Genomic DNA, 16,364 nt, shown 5'->3' on the forward strand with positions numbered 1-16,364 from the left:
TTGCTGTTCTCCACGGGGTGGGAGAGACGAGAGAGAGCCAAGAATTTTCATTCTATAGCTAGAGACGGGGAATATCCCGTAACTCAATACGTTGAATTACTTTTAGGCACGCTACCTGGTGAGATCAGGGTCAAACTAGATGAGAGGCTGGGCAGTCTCTGAACAGATTTCCAAAGTAGAACAAAGCAAGAGTCAAGTGGCACGAAGTTTCTGAATAAAACTTTGTTGGTCTAAAAGTTGCCACTTGACTCGTTTTGTTCTCCTGCTTCAGACCACACGGCTGCCCACCTAGATTTTCAAAGTGTTTTTTAGTGCTAAACAGTGGCACTGTATGTATATGATTTTTGATTGGAGCCACAGTTTAGGCTCAAATTGTTGTGTGTGGGGGGCTTGGCTGTTTCCCTGGCCTCAGAGGGCCCCATGAAGCTTCTAATTGCCCCCACTGGAGGGAAGGACACAGGTTCTCTTTGTTTCCCTCTGAAAGGGGCAAATAATTGCTTCAAAGGGCTCTTGGGGGGGGGTCAGGAAAACAATCAAGGGGGAGGAAGCCTGCAGCTTTTTCTTTTGGTGTGACCCCCAGATAGAGGATACAAGCAGGAAGGCTGATTTGGCCCAGGTACATCTACATCCATTCAGGTGGATAGATGTGTTGGTCTGAAACAGAGGCAACAATGTTTTATTCCTGGAATAAGTTTTTGTGTGCAGGAATAAAACTTTGTTGGTCTCAAAAGTGCCACCGGCCTCAACCTTTGTTCATTTTCATCCACTGTTGATTATGAGTAGTCTTTAAATTGGTGCTAAGTTTGGAAAGCCAGTTTGGTGTAGTGGTTAAGTGTGCGGACTCTTATCTGGGAGAACCAGGTTTGATTCCCCACTCCTCCCCTTGCAGCTGCTGGAATGGCCTTGGGGCAGCCATAGTGGTTAAGTGAGCGGACTCTTATCTGGGAGAACGGAGTTTGATTCCCCACTCCTCCACTTGCAGCTGCTGGAATGGCCTTGGGTCAGCCATAGTGGTTAAGTGAGAGGACTCTTATCTGGGAGAACCGGGTTTGATTCCCCACTCCTTCCCTTGCAGCTGCTAGAATGGCCTTGGATCAGCCATAGTGGCTAAATGTGCAGACTCTTATCTGGGAGAACCAGGTTTGATTCCCCACTCCTCCACTTGCACCTGCTGGCATGGCCTTGGGTCAGCCGTAGCTCTGGCAGAGGTTGTCCTTGAAAGGGCAGCTGCTGGGAGAGCCCTCTCCAGCCCCACCCACCTCACAGGGTGTCTGTTGTGGGGGAGGAAGGTAAAGGAGATTTTGAGCCACTTTGAGATTCTTCAGATTGGACGGTGGGATATAAATCCAATATCTTCTTCTTCAAAGTTCCATTGATTTTAAGGGATGCTTTGGAGTGGACTTGTTACTAGACAGATAGGAAGCCCCACCCAGTTTTCACATGCTAAATGGCTGTACTGTAAAGAAAAAAACTGTCCTGAGTTTGGGAGGCCTGTGAACCAAAGAGTATTTGGCTTTGACTGGTTTTTTTTTTCTTCCAAAGTGGAAGGTTTGCTCCTGAGTAGAGGCAGAACTGAGAGGGATGTGTGTGTGTTTGGGTGCTGTGTTGTATATCAAAGAGGGCATAGAATCAAATTAGAAAATGTCAAGGAAATGAACTCCCCAACAGAAGCAAGGTGAGAAGAACGAGGCCCTTTGGGTGACTTAAAACTGGGGGAACAGCAACAGTTCCTCTGTCATTGCACCCCCCACCCTGTTTTCCCACTGCAAAGGAATCTCCACCATAATATTTCTTACCTGCAGGCTTACCTGGAGTTCTTCACCTCCAGCGAGACTGTGACGGCGCTCCAGACGGTTCTGAAGAAATACGGGCAGCGGGTGAATTACCACATCGTCAATGTCAAGGTGTGCCCCAAAAACATTGCTGTTGAAACTGGGCAAACAAAGATGGGTGGACTTTGGCTTCGACTGGTATTCAGAGGGAGGCAAGATTTGGTTCCGAGGCACAACAGGCAGGAGAGGCTGAAGGGCAGATCCCCCCCAGGATCGGGACTGGGCTGAGCACACAGGCGTGCACCATCTTTTGAAGAAGACGATATTGGATTTATATCCTGCCCTATACTCTGAATCTCAGAGTGGTTACAATCTCCTTTACCTTCCCCTCCACACACACACCCTTTGAGGTAGGTGGGGCTGAGAAAGCTCTCCCAGAAGCTGCCCTTTCAAGGACAACTCCTACGAGAGCTATGGCTGCCCCAAGGCCCTTCCAGCAGGTGCAAGTGGAGGAGTGGGGAATCAGAGCTGGTTCTCCCAGATAAGAGTCCGCACACTTCACCACTACATCAAACTGGCTCTCCAGTTTGGCAGCCTCCACTATCGGCTAGGGCAGGAGTGGCCAAACTGTGGCTCAGGAGCCACATGTGGCTTTTTCACACAGATTGTGTGGCTGTTGAAGCCCCCAATACCTGTTGGCTGGCTTGGAGGAAGCATTTCTCTTTAAATCTCTTCTCCAAGCCAAGCCGCCCGTTGGCTTGGAGCATGCATTTAAAGTTCCTTTCTTTTCAGTTCTCCCTCCTCCCTTCCTCTGTCTATCTATCTGTCTGTCTGCCTGCCATCTGTCTGTCATCTATCAATCTATCTGTCTGTCTGTCTGTCTGTCTGTCTGTCTGTCTGTCTGTCTGTCTGTCTGTCTGTCTGTCTGTCTGTCTATCTATCTATCTATCTATCTATCTATCTATCTATCTATCTATCTATCTATCTATCTATCTATCTATCGTCTGTCTGTCTTCCTTCCCTCAGACATCCAACATTTATTCTATGTGGCTCTTACGTTTAGCAAGTTTGGTTGCTGACAAAGAACCATCTCTAGCCTGGCCAGCTCAGGAGGGACCAATGGCTTCAGGGCCTGGCTCTTCTTCCTCTCCTTGACACCCTCTAGCAGCGCTTGACATGTGTGCAGATCAAGGGACTCCTGGTTCAAATCCCAGCTGATCTTTCTAGCAAGACAGTTGGGGAGTCTTTCCCCTTAGGATGGGAAACCAGTTCCCACAACACCTTTGCATCCCTGAACGTGAGAATCCACCCCAAACGGAATGCCAGGTTGCCTTCTGCTTTCCAGGTGGGCTTTCATCCAGTCATCGTCTTTTCCACTTGTCTGAACTTTAGAGGGCTTTCAAGGTTTGTTTAAACCCTTGGCTCTTGGATGGCAGAGTTGAGTGGGGAGGGGGGGCCGCTCCTCTTCCAGGCCAGGTCCGGAGGGTGAGAGCAACCAAGGATCAAGACGTAACCCCCCATGCCAGATAGCAGTGGAAATGGTTTGTTGTTAGGGGCACAAAAGCACAAAGCTAGAAGTGGCCTCGTGGCTATCAAATGTGGCACCAGCAGACAGTCCAAAGCTAGAGCATCCCCAGGAGATGGCTGTCTTGAAAACCTCCAGTGTGGGAGAGACTGAAACTGCTCTTATCATTAGGAAGTTTCTTCTAACACTCGGCCACAGTCTCTCTTCCTGTATCTCAAGCCCCTTGAGGCTCTGGCCTCACCCTCTGGAGCAGCAGGAAATGGATCGCAGACCTCCTTTGGTGCAGCAGCCCTTTGAGCAGCAAGGGCCGTGGCTCAGCGGTAGCATGCAGCATGTTCCAGGTCCAATGTCTGGCATCTCCAGCTAAACGGATCCGGTAGAAGGCGATGCGAAACACCTCCGAGACCCCAGAGAGCAGCTGGCCATCAGAATAGACAGCACAGACCTTGATGGACCCAAGTTCTGATTCAGTACAGGGCAGTTTTGTGGGTTCCAGTTGGGGGGGGGAATTATTTTCCTGGAGATGGAGACGGCAACATCTGGAATGTCTGGTGGGCTGAGGCCACGCGAAGAAACGAGCACCGGTGTGTTCTGATTTCTAACCCTTCTTCATCCCGTCCCCTTCCCGCCGGCAGGGCGAAAACATCACCAACGCTCACGACCTGCAACCAAACGCCGTGACTTGGGGCATCTTCCCTGGCAGGGAGATCGTTCAGCCGACGGTGGTGGATCCGGTGAGCTTCATGTACTGGAAGGTAAGGAAGGGGGCTGCGCGGCCTCTTCATTGGGGAAACATTTGGCTTCCGATTGCATAGCTGGAAGTCTCACCCCCTTGTGCAAATTCCCATGAGCAATGACAAATAGTGCATCAAGTCCTTTTACTCCACGCTCATCCCACACATAACATTCTGGCACACAATCCCAGATCCTGTTCAGAGACAGCCCATCGGGGGCATTCCAAAGTCCCTTCCTTTATTTACTCTCATTTATCACAAGCTTTTCCTGCGGTACAGGAATTTAGTCGGGAGAGCCTGGGAGCTTTCGTCTGCCAGAAAACTCTTCAAAAGAACTCTTACCTATTAACACAACTTACCTTCAGTTTCTCTCACTATAATTCTTTCTAACGTATGCTATGCCTTCTTTCTTTGTATTTAAATATTTCCTTTGGGTTGGGATGGAGCAAGGCATTATTCTTAGCTCAAGAGTCAAAATTCTAGCCCAATTACCAGTTAATTTATCCTTAGAGGATATTTATTTATCTTGATTGATTGGCGAACTGGATGTTATCTTAAATGCTAAATAAGATGTTCTACAGTGTTATATATACCATAATACTTCATGCATGGTAGAATTTTGTTATATATGGAATTAATCTCCGTGATACTACTTCACCCAACAAAGTTCTGTATAACTTGGAATTTCTAAAATAAACTTATCACATGTTTTTTAAAAAAAACAACCTCTTCCACGTGCCCCCTCTTCAAAACAACAGGGAGACAAAGGCTCTGTGTGGAGCCAAGGGCCCCTGCGCTAGAAGTAGCAGCAGCTGGGAGAGCCCTCCTCTCCTTCCTGCTTGCCTGCATCCAGGCTCCCTGGATTACGTCTGCTGCTCTTAAAACCTTCCTCCCATTCGCTTGCGATTCTCCCTTGCTTCAGAATTGTCACAAACTAAAAGGGTCAAGGATTTGGAGTATGAGCTGCACTTTAAGCATTTTGCGTGCCCCCTACTGGGCTGTTTCCACAAGAACTTTCGATAAAAGCACAGCAAAGGTTTGTCAAACTAGGAGGAAAAGTTTGTTGTTCTTATGGCTCCCAGGACAGGTTTGCACTCCCCCCCACCCAATATTCCTGCAGTTTGCCCTTAGAAGTCCGCTGTCCGGGAAGTGAATTACAAGAGGCAACGCCCCTTTTTTAATGCACACATCAGAGTAACCCTACTCCCTCTCTCTCTGTCTCTCTCTGCTCCTCCTGGACAGGACGAGGCCTTCGCTCTGTGGATCGAGCAGTGGGCCAAGCTGTACGAAGAGGAGTCCCCCTCCCGCATGATCATCCAGTACATCCACAACAACTACTATTTGGTTAACTTGGTGGACAACGATTTCCCCCTGGAGAACTGCCTCTGGCAGGTAGTGGAGGACACTTTTGAGCTGTTGAACTGACCGGTCCGTCAGAGAACAAGGTCCCCCCAGCCGATCTGGCCGGAAGCACGCTCAGACTCCGGATGCAAGGTGGAATCACAGCGGCCCCCTAACACTCCCCTGGAGGGTTCCTCTGGCTGTGTTACCCCCTTCCCCACCCTCCATCTGGGGGCCGCAAGGACGTTTGTCTTCCCTTCTGATCTGAAAAGACTTATTTTTAAATCTTCCCTTCTTTCGGTTTACCCGTTCCGTCACAAGCTCTCCCTTCTCCTAGACTAAGGGTAACTGAAAACCCAACTGGCGTCTCCCTGACCTTACCAGCACAGACATACATGATGGTTGAGTTGCACTCAATGTACTGAGCCATTGCTGCAGTGCATTCCCTTTTAATTGGCTGTTAAAATGATTGATTGTCTAGTGCAGAACCGCACTTGTGCTGGGGCTTCCCCCACAGCAGACCACCCCACACCTGGGGGCCTGGGGATTTGGTGAGCTATTTATTTTGTTTTGTTTTCTAAGCTGGTGAGATGAAGGACTCATTCAAGGTCCTTTTTTTTTTTGCCCGCTGGGTGAATTTGCCAGCTATTTAAACAATTGTAAAAAATAAATAAATGTACATAACTGATGCCTCTGCAATGCTGTGTTATGGAATGGTCACAGGATCTTGGAAAACTCCCTTTTACGGTCTACAGATCAAAAGTGTTGGGGTTGTAGGTATCTACCCCCTCAATCTAGAGCTTACACATATGTAAACCCTGCAAACCCTGAACTGGAATTATAAGGTCAAAGTTCAGTTTATACCTAGTTTGGTGATTTTGTAATGCCTAACAATTTTGCATACAGGAGGGGGCCATGGCTCAGTGGTACAGCAGAAAGTTCCAGGTTCAATCCCTGGCATCTCCCATTGAAAGGACCAGGCAGGAGGAGATGTGAAACGCCTTTAGCAGAGACCCTGGAGAGCTGCTGCCAGTCTGAGTACACAAGACTGACGCTGTTGGACTGGAGGTCAGATTCAGGCTAAGCAGGGGTCACTGTAGAAAAATAGGTGGTGGAGCTCATCCAGGGATTGTTATGCAGCTTCACCTACTATTCAATGGACAAGGTGGGGAGGAGGAGGGGGAACCCTCAGAAAGGTTCAGGAACTGCACTCCTGTGAGCTCCCACTGAATCCGAGGCCTGAGGATAAGGCACCTTCCTGTACGTCTTCATGTGTTCATACCTCCACTCCAGTGCTCTGAAAAGAAAGTCTAAACCCCACCCCAAAATGTCTGGAAATCTTGCTCAACCATCTTTTTATATTCCGAAGCATGACGCATGTTATTTTAATACCCCTCTCCTCCTGTGGAGTGGAGGAAGAAGATGATATTGGATTTCAACCCCGCCTTTCACCCTGAATCTCAGATTGGTTTACAATCTCCTTTCCCTTCTTCCCTCGCAACAGGCACCCTGGGAGGTGGGTGGGGCTGAGAGAGCTCTTCCAGAAGCTGCCCTTTCAAGGACAGAGGCTCAGAGTGGCCTACAATCTCCTTTCCCTTCCTCCCCCACAACAGACACCCTGTGAGACGGGTGGGGCTGAGAGAGCTCTTCCAGAAGCTGCCCTTTCAAGGACAGAGGCTCAGAGTGGCCTACAATCTCCTTTCCCTTCCTCCCCCACAACAGACACCCTGTGAGGTGGGTGGGGCTGAGAGAGCTCCCCCAGAAGCTGCCCTCCACTCCGAAGAGTCTCAGAGCGGCTCACAATCTCCTTTCCCTTCCTCCCCCACAACAGACACCCTGTGAGGTGGGTGGAGCTGTGAGAGCTCTCCCAGAAGCTGCCCTCCACTCCGAAGAGTCTCAGAGCAGCTCACAATCTCCTTTACCTTCCTCCCCCACAACAGACACCTTGGGAGGTGGGTCGGGCTGAGAGAGAGCACTCCGAGAAGCTGCCCTTTCAAGGACAGCTCTGCAGGATCCATGACTGACCCAAGGCCATTCCAGCAGGTGCAAGCGGAGGAGTGGGGAATCAAACCCGGTTCTCCCAGATAAGAGTCTGCGCACTTCGCCATTACACCAAACTGGCTTAGAAGGCCTTAGAGAGGAACGAGGAAGTGGTTTCCTGTCTTCTGTGCCACATTCTGGGCTGGGTTTCTTTTTTCGGGGGGAGGGGGGTAGAATTGCAACATCTGAACGGGTCTCGTTCTTTAAGGTAGGCTTTTGACCAACCCTAGAAATGTCAAAATGAGTGACTCCCTAACCTATTTCCAGCCCCAGTTGGAAGAACAGTCTGTCCCTGCGCTCAGCCTCTTCCTCCTGCCCTTTAGGATCTTTGCGATGACAGCGGTGACTCCCAGCCCCTCCATTGTGCCGCAAGCTAATGAGAGAGGGAGGGCTCCAACAAGAAACCCCTCGGGGAGCACTGGGAGGGGGAGACGGCTTTGTCAGGGCCTCAGCTGCCCCCTGGCAGATTCCTTCATCAGCAGCCTAATCAGCAGAAAAAGGGAAAGCGGGGAAGGCGTGAAGGGAGGAGAGAGAGAGAGAGAGAGAGCGCGCCCAGTTGCCTGCTTAGTTGAGCATTTAATAAGCAATGATGGATGTGAACACCTGCGGGGCTAAGAAATTCCAGCTGTGAGAGGCCACTTTAAAAATACGGCCTGGTGTTCCGGAAAGATTGGGAGGGCCCAGACAAAGAGGGAGATGAATAGGGGGAAGGAAGCAGGCGACTTTCCCCCCACCCCTTGAGGGAATGGGTGGGGGTGTTCCACTACGAATTGAGTTTCCTGGGTCTTGCTGTACCTAGCAGGAACGGGCCTTTGGAGGTGATGAATCCGTTGATGCCGCACAGTCTTTGAATGATGGAAAAGCAACGAAACGTTGATCAGGGGTGGTTCCACCAGGAAGAAAACTCTATTCCAGGCTGATCGCATCTCCCAATTCCCGCTGTACCTCCCCCAGGCCTAAATGCAGTCTGTCTGGATGGGAAATGTACCCTCCCGATTGGCAAAGCCAGGGCATAGTTCATTGGTAGATAGATGAAGAAGAAATTGGATTTATACCCCGCCCTCCACTCTGAATCTTACAGTCTCCTTTATCTTCCTCCCCGGCAACAGACCCCCTGTGGGGTAGGTGGGGCTGAGAGAGAGCTCTCCCAGAAGCTGTCCTTTCAAGGACAGAGTCTCAGAGCAGCCTACAATCTCCTATATCTTCTCCCCCCCCCCAAAAAAAAACAGACACTCTGTGGGGTAGGTGGGGCTGAGAGAGAGCTCTCCCAGAAGCTGTCTTTTCAAGGACAGAGAGCAGCCTACAATCTCCCTTTCCTTCCTCTCCCACAACAGACACCCTGTGAGGTGGGTGAGGCTGAGAGGGCTCTCACAGCAGCTGCCCTTTCAAGGACAACTCCTGCTAGAGCTATGGCTGACCCAAGGCCATTCCAGCAACTGCAAGGGGAGGAGGGGGGAATCAAACCCGGTTCTCCCAGATAAGAGTCCATGCACACTTAATGGCCACACCAAACTGGCTGATTTGAACACAGACACCCCTTTGAAAAAAAATATCCAAGAGCCTCTGAACGGTTGGGTTTCTGCATTATTGAAGAGAAATCAGCAGGATGTGTCCTGCGCCCTTTGGCATCCAGCTTCAGACTTTGGTTGGATCTGCCCCTGTGTTGCGTGAAAGAGGCAGGGAGATCGAAGAGCTTTCTTGCGGCTGGCCGTTCACTTTTGCTGCCAGTTGTTGCCACCTTCCGAAAGCCTAAAGAGAAGGGACAGGAATTATCCCAGGCGTGGGATGTCCCACAAAATCCCCTATAGGGGCCGGGTAGGCCAAGGCTGTCCAGGCAAACAGGTATTTCCTCTCTTGTTTTTCTCTCCACCTTCTCTGGCAGGCTTACCGAATATGCTTTCATAAAATGGGGAAAGCTTCAGGCAGCCTAGAACCCGTGTGCTGTTAGCAGCCTAGTTTGGCTGCAACCAACAATCCCTCTAAGGTGGGTAGTCTTGTGACCAAAAACTCAACTTTGTGAGCTACTGGCATTAAAGTTGTGAGCTACTGCATACATTTTAGTGTGCTCCGGGGCCATTTTTTCCTGAGCTACGACAAAAATGTTTGAGGCGGAGGTTAAAAACCTGAGAGCTCGCTCACACTAACTCAGCTTAGAGGGAACATTGGCTGCAGCCTGAAAGGACCTGGGGGAAATTCCTGGGGCCCTGTTTCTCCCTTCCACTAAGGATTGTGACCAAAGGAAAGATTTGCCGCAAGCCAAACTTTCTTCTTGTGCCTGACCCCATTACCAGCGGCCTGCGTTCACCCTTACAAACTGGGACTGCGAGCCAAAGTTTAATTCTCGCTTCTAAGGAAGGGTCCCAAATATAGTCTGTGGTTTGGGTGCAAGGACCAGTGGGAAGTTTCCATAAATCGGTATGCCTTTTGTTAACCAGCCGTGTGAGGGGAGGAGGGAGGGAGTAAGCGTGAGGCTTCTCTGACTTCATCCCACAACAACCAACCAGGGTTTGTGGTGACGTCTGAATGCAGCCACTCTGTCACCCGATAGTGATGTTCCAGCCGCTTTCAATCTATCAGACTAGAAGCTGAAGCAAGACCTGTCTACCCAAGCCATGAGAACATCTGCCACAGGGGCCCTGAAGCCATGCAAAGCATGCGTTATAATTCAGAGCAGCAACTCACACAGAAATGCAACAGGCAGCCTCCTCCAAAGGTGAGCTGTGCCTCCATGTAGGGAGCAACAGAATGTTTCCAAAGCAGAGAAGGGGCATGTCTACTACACCCTCACCTCAAGCGCGAGACTGAGCAGGTGGCTAGGCCAGACCAGCAGAGGGGGTTTTGGGATCAGGAACTCCACTGTATATCAGACCACATGGCCCTGATGTAGCCAGTCCTCCAAGAGCTTACAGGGCTCTTAGTGCAGGGCCTGCTGTAAGCTCCAGGAAGATTGGCTACATCAGGGGGTGTGGCCTAATATGCAAATGAGCTCCTGCTACAATATGCAAAGGTAGGGCTTCTTTGTAGCAGAAACTCCTTTGCATATTAGGCCACACCTCCCTGGTGTAGCCAATCCCCCAAGAGCTTACAGGGCTCTTAGTGCAGGGTCTACTGTAAGCTCCAGGAGGATTGGCTACATCAGGGGGTGTGGCCTAATATGCAAATGAGCTGCTACAAAAAAAAAGTCCTGCGAAACCAGTATGTTGCACTGAGATGCGGCTGACAACCTCTGTGAAGGACTACTTGATACATATTCACAGAAGGCTTTTACTTCATTGTTGTCTCATGGTTGATCTCCAGATGCGCCCCCCCCCCACAATGCGTTCAGGAATTACTCCCCTACCCTTCTTTGGTGCCTGACCACGTTACATTTGGTGGACCTCCTGATGGCACTTGAGTTTTTTGGCCACTGTGTGACACAAAGTGTTGGACTGGATAGGCCACTGGTCTGATCCAACATGGCTTCTCTTATGTTCTTATGTGACACAGAGTGTTGGACTGGAGGGGCCACTGGCCTGATCCAACAGGGCTTCTCTTATGTCCTTACGTGACACAGAGTGTTGGACTGGAGGGGCCACTGGCCTGATCCAACAGGGCTTCTCTTATGTCTTTACGTGACACAGAGTGTTGGACTGGAGGGGCCACTGGCCTGATCCAACATGGCTTCTCTTATGTTCTTATGTGACACAGAGTGTTGGACTGGATGGGCCATTGGCCTGATCCAACAGGGCTTCTCTTATGTTCTTCTGTGACACAGAGTGTTGGACTGGATGGGCCATTGGCCTGATCCAACATGGCTTCTCTTATGTTCTTCTGTGACACAGAGTGTTGGACTGGATGGGCCATTGGCCTGATCCAACAGGGCTTCTCTTATGTTCTTATGTGACACAGAGTGTTGGACTGGATGGGCCACTGGCCTGATCCAACAGGGCTTCTCTTATGTTCTTATGTGACACAGAGTGTTGGACTGGAGGGGCCATTGGCCTGATCCAACAGGGCTTCTCTTATGTTCTTATGTGACACAGAGTGTTGGAGTGGAGCGGCCACTGGCCTGATCCAACAGGGCTTCTCTTATGTTCTTATGTGACAGAGTGTTGGACTGGAGGGCCCACTGGCCTGATCCAACATGGCTTCTCTTATGTTCTTATGTGACACAGAGTGTTGGACTGGATGAGCCACTGGCCTGATCCAACAGGGCTTCTCTTATGTTCTTCTGTGACACAGAGTGTTGGACTGGATGGGCCACTGGCCTGATCCAACATGGCTTCTCTTATGTTCTTATGTGACACAGAGTGTTGGACTGGATGGGCCACTGGCCTGATCCAACATGGCTTCTCTTATGTTCTTCTGTGACACAGAGTGTTGGACTGGATGGACCATTGGCCTGACCCAAAATGGCTTCTCTTATGTTCTTCTGTGACACAGAGTGTTGGACTGGAGGGGCCATTGGCCTGATCCAACAGGGCTTCTCTTATGTTCTTACCCTCTTGAGTAGGCTCCTGTCCTGGGCCTCCAGGAAATGCTCAGACACCTGCGTCTGTAGGAAACGCCGCCTCCACGCCTTCCAGCCCCACTGGGCCAGCCTCTGCCACGCCTGTAGGAGGGGAAGCACAATAATCATTGCCTGGGGGCTTGTCGAAAGCCAGCACACGCTTTTCAGGCTTCCCATCAATACGGTGGGGCACCCCAGGAAAGGCTCGTGAGATCCCTTTGTGTATGCATTTGTGTCTCCTCATGGGAGAGAAAAAACAGGCTATCGGTTAAAGCAGACTAAAAGGTTCCTCTCTTCCAGCATCCCATTTGCCAGTCTGTTCCCATTGAAGGCCCACAAGATGCGGCCCAGAGGCCAGAGCCTTCCACAGCAACTCATATTTGCAGCCTCTGGATATGGAGGTTCCATTTAAATTACAGTGCCTTTAATCAGGCATGGGTCTGTTCATCATAATACACCTTTCCAAAGCACTTCATTTCAGTAGTCTGAACATTAGAAGAGCCTTGCTGGATCAGACCAGGGAGGGTCCATCTAGTCCAGCCTCCTGTCTCACACAGTGGCCAGCCAGTTCCTCTGGACAGCCAACAACAGGGCAGAGAGGCCGAGGCCTTCCCCTGAGAAGAACATCAGAAGAGCCCTGCTGGGTCAGACCAGTGAGGGTCCATCTAGTCCAGTCTCCTGTCTCACACAGTGGCCAGCCAGTTCCTCTGGAGGGCCAACAACAGGGCAGAGAGGCCGAGGCCTTCCCCTGAGAAGAACATCAGAAGAGCCCTGCTGGGTCAGACCAGTGAGGGTCCATCTAGTCCAGTCTCCTGTCTCACACAGTGGCCAGCCAGTTCCTCTGGAGGGCCAACAACAGGGCAGAGAGGCCGAGGCCTTCCCCTGAGAAGAACATCAGAAGAGCCCTGCTGGGTCAGACCAGTGAGGCTCCATCTAGTCCAGCCTCCTATCTCACACAGTGGCCAACCAGTTCCTCTGGACAGCCAACAACAGGGCAGAGAGGCCAAGGCCTTCCCCTGAGAAGAACCTCAGAAGAGCCCTGCTGGATCAGACCAGGGAGGGTCCATCTAGTCCAGCCTCCTGTGTCATACAGGGGCCAGCCAGTTCCTCTGGAGAGCCAACAACAGGGCAGAGAGGCTGAGGCCTTCCCCTGAGAAGAACCTCAGAAGAACCCTGCTGGATCAGACCAGGGAGGGTTCATCTAGTCCAGCCTCCTGTCTCACACAGTGGCCAACCAGTTCCTCTGGAGAGCCAACAACAGGGCAGAGAGGCCGAGGCTTTCCCCTGAGAAGAACATCAGAAGAGCCCTGCTGGGTCAGACCAGGGAGGGTCCAACTAGTCCAGCCTCCTGTCTCACACAGTGGCCAACCAGTTCCTCTGGGGGTCCAACAACAGGGCAGAGAGGCCGAGGCTTTCCCCTGAGAAGAACATCAGAAGAGCCCTGCTTCACTGTATAGTTGGCCAGTGTCGTTTATATGAAGCAGCTGAAGAGTGGAAAATAAGGGAAGAATTATTTTGTCCACTCCCTCAGTGAGGTCACAGCTGAGAGGGGGACAGAGGGCTTCCCAGCTCCCTCTTCATAGCCGTGCCACAACTCTGTATTTCCAAACTTCAGAAGACCGTATATTTATACCCTGCCCTTCTCTCTGAATTGGAGAATAACAGCAGCTCACAATCTTCCTTATCTTCTCCCCTCACAATAGACACCCTGTGAGGTGGGTGGGGCTGATAGAGCTCTGACAGAAGCTGCCCTTTCAAGAACAACTCCTGTGAGAACTATGGCTGACCCAAGGCCGTTCCAGCAGCTGCAAGTGGAGGAGTGGGGAATCAAACCCAGTTCTCCCAGATAAGAGTCCACACACTTAAGAAGACTGCAGATTTATACCCCGCCCTTCTCTCTGAATGGGAAACTAAGAGCAGCTCACAATCTTCCTTATCTTCTCCCCCCACAACAGACACCCTGTGAGGTGGGTGGGGCTGAGAGAGCTCTGACAGAAGCTGCCCTTTCGAGGACAACTCCTGTGGGAACTATGAATGACCCAAGGCCGTTCCAGCAGCTGCAAGTGGAGGAGTGGAGAATCAAACCCGGTTCTCCCAGATAAGCGCCCGTGCACTTCACCACTACACCAAATTGGCTCTCTTCACAGCCACGCCACACCTGTGCATTTCCAAACTTCAGAACGGCAATATAGACCAGAAACTTGGTTGTCCTCTCTGTACCAAGGCTTCCAGTCTCAGCAGATCAATTTCTGGGGAAATGGCCGGAGGTGAAGGGAAAGGGTAGGGGCTAGCATTCTCTCCCCCCTGCCCCTCCCCACTCACCAAAGCTTGTACCACCCACTCGGTCCGGCAGGCATCCTTCCAGACCAACCAGGCCCTCGCCAGCTGGCGTGCCCTCCACGTCTCCTGGAAACGGCGGAGGAGAACGTTGCATCTCCAGAGCCTCAGGTATTTCCTCCTGGAGTAGGGTCAAAAAGGGAGGGAGAGAAGAGAAACAAATTCATTGGCAATTACAGCATCCTGCTTGCTCCCATCTGCCCTAACCCGGGACGAATCTCATAGCAGGTGCTAGAATTCACTGAAGCCACAATCCAGAGGCTGTGCCGCCTCACAGAGAAGAAGATGATGATTTTGGATTTATATCCCGCCCTATACTCTGAATCTCAGAGTCTCAGAGCGGTCACAATCTCCTCTACCTTCCCCCCGCCCCACAACAAACACCCTGTGAAGTAGGTGGGGCTGAGAGTGCTTTTACAGCAGCTGCACTTTCAAGGACAACCTCTGCCAGAGCTATGGCTGAACCAAGGCCATCTCAGCAGGTGCAGGAGTGGGGGAGTGGAGAATCAAACCCGGTTCTCCCAGATAAGAGTCCACGCACTTAACCACTACACCAAACTGGCTCTCACGCCACAGAGTACACGCCACAAGCGGGATGGACTGGGGTCTTACCAAAGCCACCTTGTAAAATCCGTTCCAGCACCGCTACTCCGGATCTCCACGTGTTTCACATTCCATTCTGCTCTGCCAGGACTGTCCAGGGGCCCACGCTGAGAAGGCCTCGCCACACCGCTTTGGCTTCTGCAGACGACCAGCCAGACGTGGAAAGCACTGTTGTTCAGCCTGGCCAGGACAGCTAAGCTGGGAGGGAATCCCTCCTCTCTGTTTCTTCTCTGCTCTTGGAGAAGAGAATTCATATTAATGCATAAAGGATGATTTCCTGCTGAGCTCTTTGTTCTGCAGCTGCCCCTTTTGGCTCTTCGTTTTTGTTGGGGGAGGGGGAGAAAGGGAGCAAGATGGAACAACAGTGACCAGCATTGCTCTGGGCCTCCCCCCAAAGGTTGTTTAATTTTATCTATAGCAGCTCACCTGTACAGCTCACCTGTGAGAGGTGGTGGCAGCCCAGGATCCCAGACAAAGACAGGTCTTCCCCATCCTGCCCACCTGAGAGCCTTTTAACCTTTTAACAGGAGGTGCTGGGGATTGAACCTGTGAAGCGTGAGCTCTGCTCCGCCCCAGTCCTGAGACAATTCTCTAGAATGCACGGGCCAGATTCCTGCAGCGTTGTGCACCCCTCCTCACCAGTTTCTTACAGAAGCCCCAAAAGAAGCAGAGAAAGAACCGGATTTCTTACTGCTCGGCCAGGAGAGGGACGTCTTCATGAATTTGGGAGCTCGGAGGAGGCTGCTCCGTTCCCGCAGGCACAGGCGGAAGGCAGCGGCTTTCGTCCAGTAGCGGCTGCTCTGAAAACAGAAAGGGCAAAACCTTCAAAGCCCTGAACTCATGCCTCCTGGATGCCGGCCCCTGTTCGACTGTCACAGTCTACAAATTCCAAAACTCAAAAAAGAACAGATTATGATTTTTCTCACAGTGGCTTAAAATATAATTTCTAATACTTGGAAGAATGAAAATCCCCCTTCAGTGTGTGCACGGTATTTAAAAGTATGGGATTTTTAAATTTTATTTTGGATAAAATTACTGCTCACTTGGATAGCTCTCCCCAGCATTCGAACATTATAGCGAAATGGTTCCCCTCCTTTTAACGTGTTTTGCTGCCTCTAGTTCACTAGAAGACACATCTTTGTAAGATTTAACATTTAAAATTGATCTAAATATAACAGGAATATCTCTAAAATTTAACATTTAAAATCCATACATAAGAACTTAAAATCTGGACCTATTATATAGCTCTAAAATTTAGAATCCATACAAAGATATTGTTGTATTATACTTTATATGCTGCTGTTATGTCAAAAAATCAATAAAGAAGAAGATATTGGATTTATATCCCGCCCTCCACTTTGAATTTCACAGTCTCAGAGCGGCTCACAATCTCCTTTATCTCCCCCACAACAGACACCCCATGAGGTGGGTGGGGCTGAGAGAGCTCTCCCAGAAGCTGCCCTTTCAAGGACAACCTCTGCCAGAGCTATGGCTGCCCCAAGGCCATTCCAGCAGCTGCAAGT

General features: G+C 50.7%; 1 protein-coding gene and 1 long non-coding RNA gene across 3 annotated transcripts in view; one reads left to right on the top strand and one right to left on the bottom strand.

Moving 5' to 3' along the window:
- The window catches only part of MTHFR (methylenetetrahydrofolate reductase), a 45,302-nt gene extending 39,235 nt beyond the window's left edge, over positions 1–6,067 (top strand). For both annotated transcript variants that reach the window (XM_060259226.1, XM_060259227.1), the window contains exons 10-12: positions 1,803–1,904; positions 3,933–4,052; positions 5,274–6,067. In XM_060259226.1, the coding sequence (XP_060115209.1) occupies positions 1,803–1,904; positions 3,933–4,052; positions 5,274–5,456 (405 nt within the window). In that variant the 3' untranslated portion in view covers positions 5,457–6,067. The remainder of the gene's footprint in view (positions 1–1,802; positions 1,905–3,932; positions 4,053–5,273) is intronic.
- A 2,987-nt stretch (positions 6,068–9,054) lies between these two features.
- On the bottom strand, positions 9,055–14,945 carry LOC132587231 (uncharacterized). Its single transcript, XR_009556410.1, has 4 exons — positions 14,851–14,945; positions 14,224–14,359; positions 11,893–12,003; positions 9,055–9,161 (listed from the first exon to the last, which is right to left on the bottom strand). It is a non-coding gene; the product is annotated as an uncharacterized LOC132587231 (long non-coding RNA).
- Positions 14,946–16,364: the final 1,419 nt, after the last annotated feature.

The sequence above is a fragment of the Heteronotia binoei genome, chromosome 18, assembly GCF_032191835.1.
Source record: "Heteronotia binoei isolate CCM8104 ecotype False Entrance Well chromosome 18, APGP_CSIRO_Hbin_v1, whole genome shotgun sequence".
In the NCBI taxonomy this organism is placed as follows: Eukaryota; Metazoa; Chordata; class Lepidosauria; order Squamata; family Gekkonidae; genus Heteronotia; species Heteronotia binoei.